Consider the following 15,580-nt stretch of genomic DNA (forward strand, 5'->3'; position numbering starts at 1 on the left):
TAAAAAAGAAAATCCTGAATTTAATCAAAATTCTTATTTTATTTTGTTATTTACAAATTTATAAACTTTTCTTTTAAAGGGATAAAATATGTTCAAGAGTTTGTATATCTTTTTCTTTTGAATCAATCTTTATAAAAGTGATCCCATAATTCCATTGTAGTGTAGTAGTTATTTATTTATAAATAACTTTCCACACTATAATAAAACAAAGAATTAATTACCAACTTTATTTGTATTGTAATGAACTTACACCACTTTAATTCAAAAACATTTTTTTTTACTTTATTTAAAAGATAAGACAATGAATATATATCTAAGGTTGCTTATGAAAGACAATTTTAATTTTTGTATTAAATGATTCATAGCAACAAGGTAACAACAAGTTACAAGGTTATTAATTATTAAATCTAATAAAATCTTTCTCTTCACTTCTTCTTGTTTCTGTTAATATAATTTATGTGTATATGAAGTGTTAATAAAGTTTCTTAATCAAACAAAATGCATGGACATTTAGTAGATTAATAAACACCTATATCAAAATGACAATAATTAATATAAATTTTATTAGAAAACAAAAACAAGTTACAATTAAGAATTTATGTATTTGTATTGTTTATTGTATATATTGGCTTAGTTGGACAGAAATCAGCTTTTATACAAAGCCAGCTGATGGTTTGACTTTCAGCCATGACTATGGAAAGAAAATGGCTAATTGTGGGTCCCACCACGACCACAACCAAAAATCAAAAACCAACCTGATTTTTTTTTTTAATTTATAAAATTTGAAATTGTGTGAAAGAAAACAAAACCCAAAAAATAATAAAAATTAAATCTTTGATTAAAAGGGAACAACAAAAACAAAGGAATCGTTTACTTATTTACATTTGGTTATGAAAAGTCAATGTCCTTTGTTATACTGTTAAGGAAGGGGTTAGTGGGTAGAGATTTTAGAGAGAGAAAGAGAAAATTAGAGATAAATGTAGGGGTCAAAAGAGAGGAGGAGAGAGAGAGAAAGAAAGGAGTTATCTTTATCTATCATATTTTATCAAAAATCAAAACTTGTATGATTTTCCTTTTTGTATTTACCATTGTTGAAAAGTAAGTTGAGGAGCCATTGATGAGTTGGGTTTTTGCTTTTTTTTTTTTTTTTGGTTTAGTGAGAGACAGTAGTACATACATGAGACTTTTATTTTTGGGAGAGAGAGAATTAGAGGTGGTGTCTTGTGAGCTCTGTTCCTTTTCAGGTTGTTGGAGTCTTTAATTCTTAAGAGGAAAAATAAAGGTGGGATTTTTATTTATCTTCTCATATTTTTTGCATCTGGGAAAATTTATTTTGTTTAAATACATTATTGGGTTCATCACTGAAGTGGGTTTCTGTGAAAATTTGGGGATCTGGATTCTAGGGTTTGACCATTTAGTTTCTCACTTCTCTCTTTCTTTGATTTTTTTTTCATCTTCTTCCATGGAAATTGGGTTTTGACCTGGTTTTCTAGACTTGGGTTTTCTGCGTTTGTGGCCGAAATTTGAGATTCTTCTTCACTTTCTTTTGAAGTGTTGAAGAAATCTGTATCTGGGTATTCTTTGATCTGTATCGATGTACACTTTTTACTGAAGAATCTGGAGTTTGAAGCTGAAATTTCTGGTGGGTTTTTTCTTTTGATGGGCTAAGCCTGAGCCTATTTTTCTTTGTGGTGTTCAGTAAGATTGAATATATATTTATATATATTGTTTTCGATGCATCTTTCACTATGGAAGCCCATATCTCACTGCGCTGCTCTGCTTATGGACAAAAAGAGCAGTAAAAAGAGAGATGGGTCGTCCGAATCAACGAGTGAAGTGAAGAAAAATCAATCAGTTCTCAGAAAACTTCAAGAGAACAAGCTCAGGGAAGCTCTTGAGGAAGCATCTGAAGATGGGTCTTTGTCAAAATCCCAAGACATCGAGTCTGAATCCATGGCTAACCAGGACGAGAGTCTTGGAAGGTCACGGTCACTTGCTAGACTCAACGCCCAGAAGGAGTTTCTTCGAGCCACTGCACTTGCTGCTGACAGAACCTTTGAGTCTGAAGATGGTATTCCTGAGTTTCATGAATCTTTCAACAAATTCCTTACTATGTATCCCAAGTACCAATCTTCGGAAAAGATTGATCAGCTGAGGTTAAACGAGTACTCTCACTTGTCCCCAAAGGTATGCCTTGATTATTGTGGATTTGGGCTTTTCTCTTATCTTCAAACAATTCATTATTGGGAATCTTCTACATTTAGCTTGTCTGAGATAACTGCTAATTTGAGTAATCATGCTCTTTATGGTGGTGCTGAGAAAGGGACTGTGGAACATGATATTAAAATGAGGATTATGGATTATTTGAATATTCCTGAGAATGAGTATGGCCTTGTGTTTACAGTGAGTAGAGGGTCTGCTTTTAAGTTGTTGGCTGAATCATACCCTTTTCATACAAATAAAAAACTGTTGACTATGTTTGATTATGAGAGTCAGTCTGTGAATTGGATGGCTCAGAGTGCTAGAGAGAAAGGTGCTAAAGTGTACAGTGCTTGGTTTAAATGGCCAACCTTGAAGCTCTGCTCAACTGATTTAAGAAAGCAAATTTCAAACAAGAAGAAGAGGAAGAAGGATTCTGCTACTGGCCTTTTTGTGTTCCCAGTTCAATCTAGAGTAACAGGGGCTAAGTATTCCTACCAATGGATGGCATTAGCTCAACAGAATAACTGGCATGTTTTGCTTGATGCTGGCTCATTGGGGCCTAAGGACATGGATTCTCTTGGGTTATCCTTGTTTCGGCCAGATTTCATTATCACTTCATTTTACAGGGTTTTTGGATTTGACCCAACTGGATTTGGATGCCTTCTGATCAAGAAATCGGTCATGGGAAGCCTTCATAATCAATCTGGGTGTACAGGGTCTGGAATGGTGAAGATTACTCCTGAATATCCACTGTATCTGAGTGATTCTGTAGATGGTTTGGACAAATTGGTCGGAATTGAAGATGAGGAAGTAGCTGTAAATGGTGAGAAAACCTCTGAAACTCGCCCTGGATTGCAGTTGCCTGCCTTCTCTGGCGCTTTTACATCTGCTCAGGTGAGGGATGTGTTTGAGACTGAAATGGAAGATAACTGTTCTGAGAGAGATGTAACAAGCACCATCTTTGAAGAAGCTGAGAGTATTTCAGTTGGTGAGGTAATGAAGAGCCCAGTTTTCAGTGAAGATGAGTCATCTGATAATTCATTTTGGATTGATTTGGGTCAGAGTCCACTGGGGTCTGATCATGCTGGCCAGATGAACAAACATAAGATTGCCTCTCCATTGCCCCCATATTGGTTTTCCGGGAAGAAAAATCAGAAAAGAGTTTCCCCTAAACCTACTTCCAGGATATATGGTAGCCCATTGTATGATGATAAAGATGGATCACATGAGGACCGGCAAGTGTTATCATTCGATGCTGCTGTTTTATCTGTTTCACAGGAATTGGATCGCGTCAAGGAGGTCCCAGAAGAAGAACAATATGCAGATGCAATGCCCTCTTTGCCAAATGGTAAGAAGTCTTCGGTTTATCTGCATAGTGGAGAAATCCAAGAAGAACCTGAAGAAAGTGGAACGCTTTCTACTGAGTGTATGTCAAGTTCTATCACAAATGGTTCTCGGCTCAATGATATAACTTCTTCCTATAAGCATCATAACTTAGAGAATGGAACAACTTCTCATTTTTGCTCAGAGATAAAAGAGAGTGCCATAAGAAGAGAAACAGAAGGTGAATTCCGGTTGTTGGGGAGAAGAGATGGGAATACCAGATATGCTGGGGGTAGATTTTTCGGTGTGGAGGAAAATGAAGTATCAAGCAGGGGAAGAAGGGTGTCATTTAGCACAGAAGAAAACCATCAAGAGCATCCGAGCCATAATGTGCAGACAGGAGAAGTATCTGTAGCTAGTTTGGATGATGATGAGTACAGCAGTGATGGAGAGTATGAAGATGGAGAAGACTGGGACAGGAGGGAACCCGAGATTACCTGCAGGCATCTTGATCACGTTAATTCGTTGGGTCTCAATAAAACCACCCTCAGACTGCGGTTTTTAATCAATTGGCTAGTCACTTCACTACTGCAACTAAAATTAACTGGTTCAGATGGTGGCAGCAGAACCAATCTTGTTCACATCTATGGTCCGAAAATCAAATATGAAAGGGGTGCTGCTGTGGCTTTCAATCTCAAAGACAGAAATGGAGGGCTAATCAACCCGGAAATAGTCCAGAAGCTAGCTGAAAAAGAAGGGATCTCTTTAGGCCTTGGTTTCCTTAGTCACATAAGAATTGTAGATAGTCTGAGACATCATCAAGGAACATTGAGTCTTCAAGATACTACACTCTGCAGACCAATGGAAAATGGCAGAAATGACAAAAAGAGCGGTTTTGTACGAATTGAGGTTATCACAGCTTCTCTAGGCTTTTTGACCAACTTTGAAGATGTTTACAAGTTATGGGCATTCGTCGCGAAGTTTCTTAATCCAGTTTTTGTAAGAGAGGGTCAACTGCCAACTGTTGAAGAAGAATCTGAGTCTTAAAAAAACAACCCCATATAATGGCTATGTCTTGGCTTTCTTCTTTTCCTGGAGTTGGAATGTGGTTATTTGACAGGATATCTCAAAGCCAAGGCAGAAAGAAAAGAAGGGACCACTAAGGATCTAAGGTATTAAACAATGATTCACATTGGCTAATTCTGTTCCTCAGTTCTTCAATCCAGCAGATGACTTGTTGATTCATATGTTATTGCTTGAGTTTTTCTCTTTTTCACATTTTGGATCTTTGTAGAGTTGGGCATTTAGAAAATTTGTATCATCTTGGAAGTCATGGTAGTAAACTAAAAAAGCAGAATGACATTGGATACTACTTCCACTCCATGAAAGTGTATCCTTTGCTTTCATACAAAAAATTAAATTCGTTTTTTTGTCTTTTGTTTCCACTGTAAAAAAATCAACTTAGTTTGCACATTGTATGTTACTACTTTCTTGAATGCCAAGTTCTACTTTTATATCCATCATGCATATGCATGCATGCATAAACTTCTTCCCTTCAAAAATCAAAATTAAGCTCTTTTCTACCTCAAATGGTCACCATATTATAGGATTAGGCCAGAGAAGAACATAGCAAAAATGGGGTAAGCAACAGTTACATGATGTTAACAGCAAAACACTCTGGTAAAAAGAAAGCAATTAAATAATAAAAGCTGATTGAAACACATTGGGAGAATTTCCATTCTTTTTCTTTCCCCTTGAGTAATTATCCCAAGTGGGCCACACCCATTAAGTGTTGTTTCCCTTTGAAATTATTTAGTTGATAATATGCGACTATGTATTATTATTATTATTTTTCTATTGCTCTTGGGATTTTGTGGGTTCTATGTTCTGTAACTCCTTGAAAGGTTCTTTTCTTTTTGTGTTTGGTAATTGGTAGGGTAGTCATGGCACTATTTATTCTTTTCACATATTGATAATGATGATCAAAACTTTGTCTTTGAAGAAACAATAGAAACCTAACCAACATATATGATAAATAATTTCCAAGATTGTAAAGGAAATCAATCTATTGTCTTGTACTATATAAAATATAGTTATAAAGAAATCAAAGTGGTGAATTGTTTGGCAAAAAAATGTTAGGAGAGACTTTGGGAGTTAATATAGGAAAGCTGACTTCTGAATAGTAAACATACTAAGTAATATACATGTTGGTTGGTGACATTGACACTGACTTAGTTGACAAATTTAAGAAGATTGCAAGTGTAGTTGGCTACTAAACAATTAGATTTTTGAAGATTTTGCTTGTTCATTGGTGTCAGTACCCATCAAGAAACACACTATAATATATTAGATCATTCACAATATGCTTCTCCAATTTAATAAACCATCATTACAATAATATAAGATAAGAGGATAAGGACACGTTCCAGGCCAAAATTGCTCATTGCTGACCCATTTATATATATACATATATATTTATATATAAAGGGTATGTTGACATGTACCGATAACAGGCTTTGGTGTCTCAATAACTAAAATCAGCCCACAATCATAGTTGAAAATGGGATGTTTGTGCATATTATGCGTTAACAGCTGAAAGTTATTCTTGTCTTCATCCAGTTATCTCCACTTCAGCACAAGAAGAAACAAACAACAAATTAGAAACGTCATAGAATATGATCCTTAGCAACTAAACTTATTATATTGAACAGAAAGTCCACATACTTATCCATTGATTAAGTTGACTGTTGCAATGATATCTCCTCTTAGCTTGTTTCTCTTAACTTGCTGAGATCAACAGGTGTTTTGGATAAATTTGATATTATAATGACATCTACGATTCCATCATCTTTATAAGGAAAGCAGCCTCTAATGCTGACTCCTTGCACTGAAGGTACCGGTTTTCTTCCACTATGTCTGTTGACAGGTTAAGCAATATTGGTCGTTTTGGGTCGTAAATTGTGCGTTCGCGAACTCTAGCAACCCATTTTGCAGCTTCCCATACCCCAAATCTGAAATATGTCAAAGAATGTAAAAAGGTTCATGAACACCCAGGTTATACGTTGCTCACTGGCTCCTTGATTTGATGATTATTCAATCAAGCTATAACTTTTGTTTGCAATAAGAAATGAAAATACATCAAATTATATTTTCTAGCCCGGGGCATGAATATGAACACAACCAATGAGTTTTAAAGAGAGAATGAAAACAGTTATATAAATTAAACTATGTATCTCCTCAAGGATCAATTAAATGCCATTCCTAATGCTGTTGAGGGTTAGACCTCATTATTTAATATGTGACAGAGGAATCTAAAAAAGGAACACAGAGATTACCTGGTATTGAAAGAAGAGGATATCATGACAGCAGGATATGAAGCATCCTCCTGAATGTTGTCATATGGAGAATATTTGCGTATAGCATGAAAATCATCAATATTCCAAGGGTATCCAAACTCTTCATATTCAGTTGCTGTAACGGGTAAAATGGGGTAAAGAAGAGTGTTGGTTGCATCTAGGAATGGAACCTGCAACAGAAAAAGTAAATGGAATAGTACACGAAAAGCATTCATACCATGGTAAGAAACAAAGAAGAAATAAAAGTAAGATTGTTGACCTTTAAAACTGCCGCACGAAATAAATCAGGGCAAACATTAATGGCTGAAGCAACTAAAAGTCCACCTGCGCTGTAACCACAACCAGCAAGCTTGTTTTCGGAGACAATCTCTCTTTCAATAAGGAATTTAGCACAAGAGATATAATCTTTTATGGCATTATTCTTCTTTGTACCTCTACCATCATGATGCCACTTCTTACCCCGACCTCCTCCACCTCTAAAAAGATATCACATTATGTTAAGCAACAGGCAGCGAAAGGATCACTTACACTTAACAAGAGAATTTAAAAAAAGAAAAAGCAAGCTAGCTTTGAAGTATGAAAGACAAAGCACTGTATATTCGAAAGGGAAAAAACTCTTTAACCAAAAAAAACATGGGAAACAACTGTATCCACTACAATAAAAAGGTAGCTCAGTTGCACAAAAGACAATGTAAAGGAATATTTCTTAAGGAAGGCTAAGGATAATAGCTGAAAAATTCCTAAGCCCACTCGAAAGCAGCAGGCTTTTGCTGAACTCTATGTAATCCATAGGATGCATGACTTACAGAGTAATTACATTAATCCAAATATTAGCTTCATATATTACTATAGCATTTAACACACCTAACATCAGCATATGCGATAATCCAACCACGATCAAGAAGGCTTTTCGATTCACTCCGCCACCGTTTATCAAGTATCTCCCCATAAGCTCCATGCCCATGAAGCAAGCCAGGGTTTTTATCTTGTCTCTTAACTTTGCTTGAGTATACAATGGTCAATGGAACCTCAACTCCATCATAGGAGGAGACATGATGACACTCACATGCATAGAACTCAGACAGATCATTCCACAAGTTACTATTATTTAAATTCATTTCATTCGCAGAGCCAAAAGTTATAGTCTTTGAGGTTTGTTCTGGAATGCTTGGCAAAGAAGATGTTCCGTATAGAACTTTTGTTCTATCATGAAGAATATTTTGTTGTTGAACAATATTCCATTTCCCATTTGATAGGTCATAATCAACAACGGCATCAGGCATCTGCAGACATTTATTACAACATACCAATTCAAAGACAAAATATATCCTTTAAAAAGCAGCCTCTAAGTAACATATTCAATTTGTCACTATAAGGTATGTTATGTTAAGAAAACCTACTAATCACGTTGACATAAAAGTACAATAAAAAACATCTTCTGAACAAACAGACCATAAGGAAATACATACCACAGGTGATGATATTGTAAATCTCATGGTTGATGAGTAGTAGTCATAGTTCGGTCCAGGTGAAATTTGAGATACATATTTCGGAAGAGGCAGGTAATTTGGATGAAGCTCTTTCAGAGAAACTGGTCCCTATCACAGCAAGAAGGATAAAGGAGATAAGACCATTATGGAACTGTTTTTCAAATGTATGATGCATATAACTTAGAAGTGGCTAAGTGAGAAAAAATTAGTTTCATCAACTTACCTTACCAGCAGGCAAAGGTAGAGGAACTGAACAAAGTCTGAAGTTTCGATCTTCCCTTAAAATCATTACCAAGTTTGTATTGCAAAAGTCCACATCCTCCACAACCAAATCCGAGTCATTGATGAATACATCCTACAATAAACAAGAATGTGAATTACAAAAGAAAGTATGAATGAAAAATTATAACATTAAACTGAAACAGTTGCCAAAATTATAGATAAAAAGTAGAGTTAAGCTTGGTAGGTAGAGCCAAATGAGAATTATACTCCTTAACATAACCAATGAAAAGAATAATCACAACCAATAAAAGTGTACTTTTTAAGGCATGAAAATTAGAATTCAGCCCACAGACCTCCCATATCCTTAGACAGGTAGAAGCATCAGCTGGACTGCGAAGAAGATAATGACATTCAACTGGCTGGCCTGCTTTGGGAGCATCAGTAAATAGAAAAAGCAATCCTTGATGATGCTCAAGTATGCAATGAGCTAGACCTTCACATTCCCATACTAAAGTCAAGCCAGTCAAGGGATCAGCTGCATTTATCAGAAAGACCTAAGAGATGGTTATGATTGCTTCATCATTTTAACAGGAAAACAAAATCAAAATGTTTACTCCACAAAAAGCGATACCTTTGAAGATGTAGGAGTGAAAATATTTACAGCTACAAAGCGGAAATCTTTCGTGTGTCTGATGTTAACGTAGGTACTATCATCCAATTCTTCAAGAAGCAAAACATCCTCATCAGTTGATCCAATTATGCTGCAGTATAATCTGTGACACAAGATCAAGAAAAAAAATAAGAAAAAGAAGACAGCATTACAATCTTAAATTCAAACACGGAAAGTCATTAGAACCCCAATGGTAACCACCTGCAAGGCCGTTTCTTCTGATCTGTAACAACATAAAGCAATGCCTGGCCATCTTTGGCCCATGCCAAACCCGAAACGCGATCAACTTGAGGCTTACTACATAATGCACCAGAATTCAAATTCCTTAAAGATAATCTATAAAAGTCATTGTCTTTATCATACATGGTGTATGCAAGAAACCGATGATCCGGAGACACTTCAGATAATTCTTCATAAGCATAACCTAAATATAGTTGAAATAACAAACTAGTAAAACGACTAAAATTTACTTATGCCAATTTTGTGTCTTCATGAAACCAAATCAAAATCAAAATACCTCCAAATCTCTCAGCTTCTTGATTGTAATCAAGCAATTTCTGCTCAATTCTCCTCCCTGTAGTGAAATCAAATCCAGCAGAAGGAGATTTATGCGAAACGAACTCTTCGTTCAAGCTCGCCAATCTTCGACATAGCACCGGATATTGCTTTCCCTCTTCGGCGCGACGATAGTACAACCTGCAGCAATATCAAAACGTTCATCAATTTCCAATTTCCATCAGATTCTCCATAACCAAACATCAACAACAAAAGCGGTTTTTCACCATGGTCCCCAACGGAGAGGAGGCGTAGATAGGTCGAAAGCCAATCGAGAAGCCATCTCCGACTGGAGCTTGCTCTGAAGTCTTTCGGTATCAATCATGACGGCCTCCGCGTACTTCTCCTCCTGTTCCATGTAGATATCCATGTGACGCATTGCTACTTTGTCGTTCAAGCTTGACATCCAACTGTAAGGGTCCTCCCATGTCTGATCATGGAAGCTGAAGCTTTGGGGCTTCTGTGGTGGCTTCGGTGGCGTCGGTGGATTCGCCGCCTTGGGAGCCTTGTAGTGAGCTCGCCTGACGAGAATCGTCGCCGGATGATTTCCAACACGGCGGAGTAGCGTCAAAAGCTGACGCATTGTCGTTTTGAGAATAGGATGGGGTTTTGCACTTGTTGTATTGTACTACTAATTTGGCGGGTTTTACTTTGTGTAGGGTTTTAGAGTCACATGGGACACAAACGACTTGTCGTTCATATTTATCTAATGATTATGATAAGTACATTATATTTTCATGAAAAATATATTTAGTACTTGTTTTTAATAATAGTTAATGAAAACTTACAAAAATACTAGATTTCGAGTTAATTTTTACAAAAATACTGTCACACGAAAATCTTTTTAAAAATACTGTAATTTTATAAAACACTTGTAAAACACAAAACAAAACAACTCAAAAAAACAACAGTAGAACAACAGTAAAAACTTAACACAGTATACTGCAGTCAGTGACGGACGCACATGTATCAATGTGGGGGCTATAGCCCCCACTAACAAAAATATTATCTTTTAAAAATTTAAATGTAATTTTTTAATTTGATAATTATAAGTTAAAATAGTAGAAAAGCCCCCACAAAATTAAATAAATATAATAAGAGTGATTCTAATATATGTATAAATATTTTTCATTGATAAATAAGCCCCCACAAAATAAAAATTCTGGGTCCGTCACTGACTGCAGTATGAAACTTATGAAAAAACACAGTAAATAAGTAAAAAATACCGCTTGACAGTATTTTTGTAAAAAAAAAAATGGCAAAAATTAGTATATTATGTAAATTTCCCTAATTAATTAGTACTTTAAGGTATGTTTGACATCGTAAATAAAAAATTATTTTTTATTTTTAAAAATAGGAAATTATTTTCTTAAAACAATTAAGCTTATTTGATCTTGTATTTTAATAATAATTTTTAAAAAATAAAGTTACAAAAAATAAAAATTTCGAAAACAACAAAATGTTGTTTTTTTATTTTAAAAAATAATTTATTTTTGGTCAATATTATTTTTAAAAAACACTAACTAAACCTGATTTTGTTTTGAAAATTTCAAAAGCTTTTTTTTGTTCTTGTTTCTAAAAATGTTTTTTTGAAAACAAAATATAAAAAACAATGTCAAACATACTCTTATATTTCTAAATTATATATTTGTACCCTAAATTAAAATTTAATCAATACAATTTTATCAATTTAACCAAACAGATCTTAGTTATATGTAATCAGAAAATTAAATTTAAATTCAGAATTCATAAAATTTTAAAAAATCTGATTGTATTGATAAAATTTTATAAAAAAAAAAATAAATTTAAAGTAGCAAATATAGAATTCATCGATCTCGCTGGTCTACTAATTTATGATTAGAATTTTAACTTATATCCTAAACTATAACCAGTATTTTTCGAGACGCATTAATTTTATATGAATTTCTTTAATATGCAATAATTATTCACTTTTGAATTTTCGTACAAATGTCGTGGTCATATATATTTTTGGGTGATTCTACAATGCACCCCCTTAAAAGGGATGTACTGATGCACCCTCTACTTGTTTCGGCATCAAAAAAAAAAAAATTAGTCTAATTTTTTTCATATCCATGTACTTTATAGCTATTTAAGATATCCTACAAAATTTTGAGAAATTCGGAATAATTTACAATATAGAAAACAATGTTCAAACAGTCTATTTTACACGCGTATAAAATAAAATAGTCACGCGTGCAACACACTGTTTGAACGCACTTTTCAGCGTGTTAAACTTTTCCGAATTTCTTAAAATTTTGCAGGATGTCTTAAATAACCATAATTTACATGACCATGAAAAAAAATTGACTAAAAAATTATTTCGGATACTAAAACAGATAGAGATGTATCGATATACCCCTTTTAAGAGGGTGCATTATAGAATTTCCTTATATTTTTTTAATAAAACTTAACATCTTTATTAACTAGCAATCGTTAATAATAATAGAACGCACTTTGTTAGAACAATACTCCAACTGAAGTACACGACCTGTAGAGAAACAAGAATCCCTGGCTAAAACATGAGCTAGCTTGTTTATAGCTCGTTTGACGAAACACAACTTAATATTATTTAAGAATAAGAGAAGAGTACGAACATCATGAACTAAAAGACCAAAAGAGAATGACAAAGTAATTTGGCTTTGCACGGCTTGAACACAAACTAAGCTATCAGTTTCCAAAATCACTTGTCCCCACAAATGACGATCAATCCAGCTTAATTAAAGCTTCTTTGATGCCAACAATTTCAGCTATTTCAGGTTGCATCCGTCCCATCTTTCCCATCATGTAAGTTTCTACCAAATTATTGCTAGAATCTCAGGCCACACAACCAAAACCAAACCGGCCTTCTCGCTCAAACAAAGCGCCATCAACATTAACTTTGATCTTATTTATAGCAGGCACAGTCCAACGCTCAAGCACACGGTCCCCATCAATCAACGGAGACAAAGAAAGAACCTTTATTATAATTTTTTTTTTATGATTTTTCAAATATTTATAATTATTTTTTAAAACTATTATTACGTGGACCACTAAAAATTTGTCACATGTACAAGTGTATACACATGGACAGTCCACCGTGGCACTTAATTGTGATTTTTGGACGGAGGTGTACAGAGCAAAACGGCACCAGAGTTTAGATAGTTATGCCGCCAAAATTTCGATTTTTGTAGTTAATTGTTACAAACCGTAAAGTTCAAGTGGTTTAGCCGTCAATATCCCATAAATAATATATCATTATTTTAGTAGTTTCGCTGTAAATAAAAGTTTATATATTTATCAATCAAACTTATAAATTTTCACAGTAGAAACTTAAGTCCCCCAATTACAACTAAGTCATTTTTCTGTTTAATGTTGAAAGAAATCCAAACATAATCTTTTAGAATGACTATTGTTACATCAAAAGTACTTTGATGGTGCAACACATATAGTTTTCTTCTGAAAAGACCAAACAAAAGGTTTACCGTAGTAGAAAAGAAAATGCTTCTTTCCAATTGCATGCACCATCAGAAGTTCACAGAAGGAAGAACGAAACTTTGGAGTTTAATCTTTCTTTGATCTTGGATTTTGGCTGCATTTTGTCTGTCTTGTAAGGATAGTAAGAAGACAATGTTTTCATCTACTACTCCTCATTTTTTCAAGATAATTTTTCAAGAGACTCATAAGCTTGTAAGGATCATCTTTCTCATTCACTCTCATATAGAGATATTTCACTAATAGGTCGTTTGACTCATGCATATGATCATCTCTGACGATAAAGCATAAAGTTTTATTAGTTCATAACAAAATAGTTCAAATCATTGAGTTTTCAATGCATGTATAACAACCCCCTTTTGTGTTTTTTCCAAATACTTTAACCTCTGATCTGACCAAATATCATAGTACCAATTGATACATTTAGTGTTAGAGACAATTCTTAGCTTTTTCTTTTATTTGATTTTGCAGCATATTCCCAAAAAGTTTACAAGGAAATATGGTGAAACTTTATCCAATTCGGTGTTGGTTAAGCTTCCATGTGGTTCAAAATGGAAAATGGAGTTAACAAAGAAAGATGAGAATGTTTGGTTTGATAAGGGTTGGCTAGATTTTGCAAAGTATTATGCCATAAAAAGGGGTAGCATATTAAGCTTTAGATATGAGGGGAATTCTGAATTTAATGCTGTCATAGTTGATTTGAGTTTAGTTGAGATAGACTATCCCTCTGTTCCCACCAATTTGGTTAGCTCTAACATTGATGATAGTGACATTAAAATCCCCAAAAGGGAAGTTTTTGAAGATGAAAATTTGGATGTGTTTTCACCAAGCCAAAGAATGAGGGAAAAAACTTCATTACCATGTTCACGGCCACAAAAGAAAATGAGAACTCAAAGCAATCCATGTTGTCGAAAACTCGAGTCAGAAACAAAAGGCATGGAGAAATTTTACTTTGGAACTTACTATGCTTTTCTTAGCTTTAGCATATTTGGCATGATCATTTTAATTTGTTGCAGGAAAACACAATTTGCCTAATGCAACCGGGCAAATGAAGCTGTCATCACCGAGCCGAAGGGATGAAGCTAGTGAATTCAAATCGAGCCGACCATTTTTCAAGGTTGTCATGAGGCCATACTGTGTTCGTGGTAGCATGATGGTAAGCCATTTGCTTTAACAACTTTCCACACCAATAGTAATATTATGCAAAATTCAATATGCACAAGAGGAGAATGTTTGTCAAATTATGATCATAATTGTATATTACATTTTTGTTTCTATAGAATTTGCCTAGCAGCTTTGCAAAGGAATATTTAGAAGCAAGAGCAACATGTAGCAATGCAATACTTAAACTCCCAAATGGTTGTGGTAGGACTTGGTCTGTGCTATGTAAGTTTAAAGTGTATAATCATGAAGTAATATCATCAAGATTTCAGGCAGGTTGGCCAGCATTTGTTAAGGACAATAATCTGAAATTAGGTGATGTTTGTGTATTTGTTCTGCTTGAGGACATAACTTTTACATTTGAAGTTGTAATTTTTCGAGTTAGTAAAGGTAAGCAAGTATGATTTGTCCTTAACTACATAATTTTATTTTATTTTTGCATCTCTCTTTCCTGTTTTACATTCCTTTGGTGAAATTTTTGCAGAGGACAAGGATGCCATGAATGGCGAAACTGTCATGCCTAATGGACGTGTGACTACTCTTCCTACACCGAAAAAGCAACAACAATACTTTTCAATGATTGAAAAAGCTAAGCTTCTTGAAATGGCTCAATTCAAATCTGAATATCCCTTTTTCAAGATTGTTATATATCCATCGTTTCTCGGTTCAAGGTATTATATGGTAAGATTCTAACACTATATGAGATGATCTTTGCATCAAGTTCTTTTGACCATAAATTCTCTTTTTCCATTTTTGGCCAGGAAGTACCAATGGAATTTGCTAAGAGAAACCTTAAGAAGGAGGGTGATGCCATTCTTTCGGTTTCGGACAGTGGTGGATATTGGCCTATTCAATTTGAAATGAGGCACATGAAAAGTAAGGGGAAAGTGAGAGCTGAATTCAGATGTGGTTGGAAAGAATTTGCCAAGGACAATGAGTTGAAAGTTGGCGATGTTTGCATTTTCGAGCTTCTTAAAAGATCCGAAAATTTGTTTAGAGTTTCCATTTTGTGTGCTGTTGATGATGAGAATGATGCATACCACAAAAATTGTCAAGGTTTATTACTTATTATTATAATGTATTCAAATTTGATTTGGGCATGTGTATAG

General features: G+C 34.5%; 3 protein-coding genes across 3 annotated transcripts; 2 read left to right on the top strand and 1 right to left on the bottom strand.

Annotated features, from left to right (window-relative positions):
• Nucleotides 1-881: 881 nt before the first annotated feature.
• On the top strand, nucleotides 882-5,045 carry LOC115715061 (uncharacterized). Its single transcript, XM_030643853.2, has one exon. It carries the CDS (start codon nucleotides 1,735-1,737, stop codon nucleotides 4,570-4,572), a length of 2,838 nt encoding a protein of 945 aa, XP_030499713.2. The 5' UTR covers nucleotides 882-1,734; the 3' UTR covers nucleotides 4,573-5,045.
• Nucleotides 5,046-5,871: 826 nt separating this feature from the next.
• Nucleotides 5,872-10,460, bottom strand: LOC115711921 (uncharacterized). Its single transcript, XM_061114508.1, has 12 exons — nucleotides 10,046-10,460; nucleotides 9,781-9,959; nucleotides 9,465-9,687; nucleotides 9,225-9,366; nucleotides 8,947-9,147; nucleotides 8,595-8,726; nucleotides 8,351-8,479; nucleotides 7,746-8,164; nucleotides 7,141-7,357; nucleotides 6,861-7,051; nucleotides 6,250-6,536; nucleotides 5,872-6,153 (listed from the first exon to the last, which is right to left on the bottom strand). The coding sequence occupies exons 1-11, from the start codon at nucleotides 10,399-10,401 to the stop codon at nucleotides 6,359-6,361; spliced, it is 2,367 nt and encodes a 788-aa protein (XP_060970491.1). The 5' UTR covers nucleotides 10,402-10,460; the 3' UTR covers nucleotides 5,872-6,153; nucleotides 6,250-6,358.
• A 2,760-nt stretch (nucleotides 10,461-13,220) lies between these two features.
• On the top strand, nucleotides 13,221-15,580 carry LOC115713765 (B3 domain-containing transcription factor VRN1-like). Its single transcript, XM_030642248.2, has 6 exons — nucleotides 13,221-13,241; nucleotides 13,782-14,244; nucleotides 14,327-14,466; nucleotides 14,591-14,861; nucleotides 14,956-15,152; nucleotides 15,233-15,580. The coding sequence occupies exons 1-6, from the start codon at nucleotides 13,221-13,223 to the stop codon at nucleotides 15,578-15,580; spliced, it is 1,440 nt and encodes a 479-aa protein (XP_030498108.2).

This window comes from Cannabis sativa, chromosome 4 (genome assembly GCF_029168945.1).
Source record: "Cannabis sativa cultivar Pink pepper isolate KNU-18-1 chromosome 4, ASM2916894v1, whole genome shotgun sequence".
NCBI lineage: Eukaryota > Viridiplantae > Streptophyta > Magnoliopsida > Rosales > Cannabaceae > Cannabis > Cannabis sativa.

Excerpts from the sequence above, each read along its gene's own strand:
- LOC115715061 (XM_030643853.2), top strand. The coding sequence starts at position 1,735 with ATGCATCTTTCACTATGGAAGCCCATATCTCACTGCGCTGCTCTGCTT.
- LOC115711921 (XM_061114508.1), bottom strand. The coding sequence starts at position 10,401 with ATGCGTCAGCTTTTGACGCTACTCCGCCGTGTTGGAAATCATCCGGCG. Across the intron at positions 9,960-10,045 it reads CCTCTCCGTTGGGGACCATG|GTTGTACTATCGTCGCGCCG; the intron begins GTGAAAAACCGC and ends ATATTGCTGCAG. Across the intron at positions 8,727-8,946 it reads CCTGTCTAAGGATATGGGAG|GATGTATTCATCAATGACTC; the intron begins GTCTGTGGGCTG and ends TGTTTATTGTAG.
- LOC115713765 (XM_030642248.2), top strand. The coding sequence starts at position 13,221 with ATGACTATTGTTACATCAAAA. Across the intron at positions 14,245-14,326 it reads ACTCGAGTCAGAAACAAAAG|GAAAACACAATTTGCCTAAT; the intron begins GCATGGAGAAAT and ends AATTTGTTGCAG. Across the intron at positions 14,862-14,955 it reads AATTTTTCGAGTTAGTAAAG|AGGACAAGGATGCCATGAAT; the intron begins GTAAGCAAGTAT and ends AAATTTTTGCAG.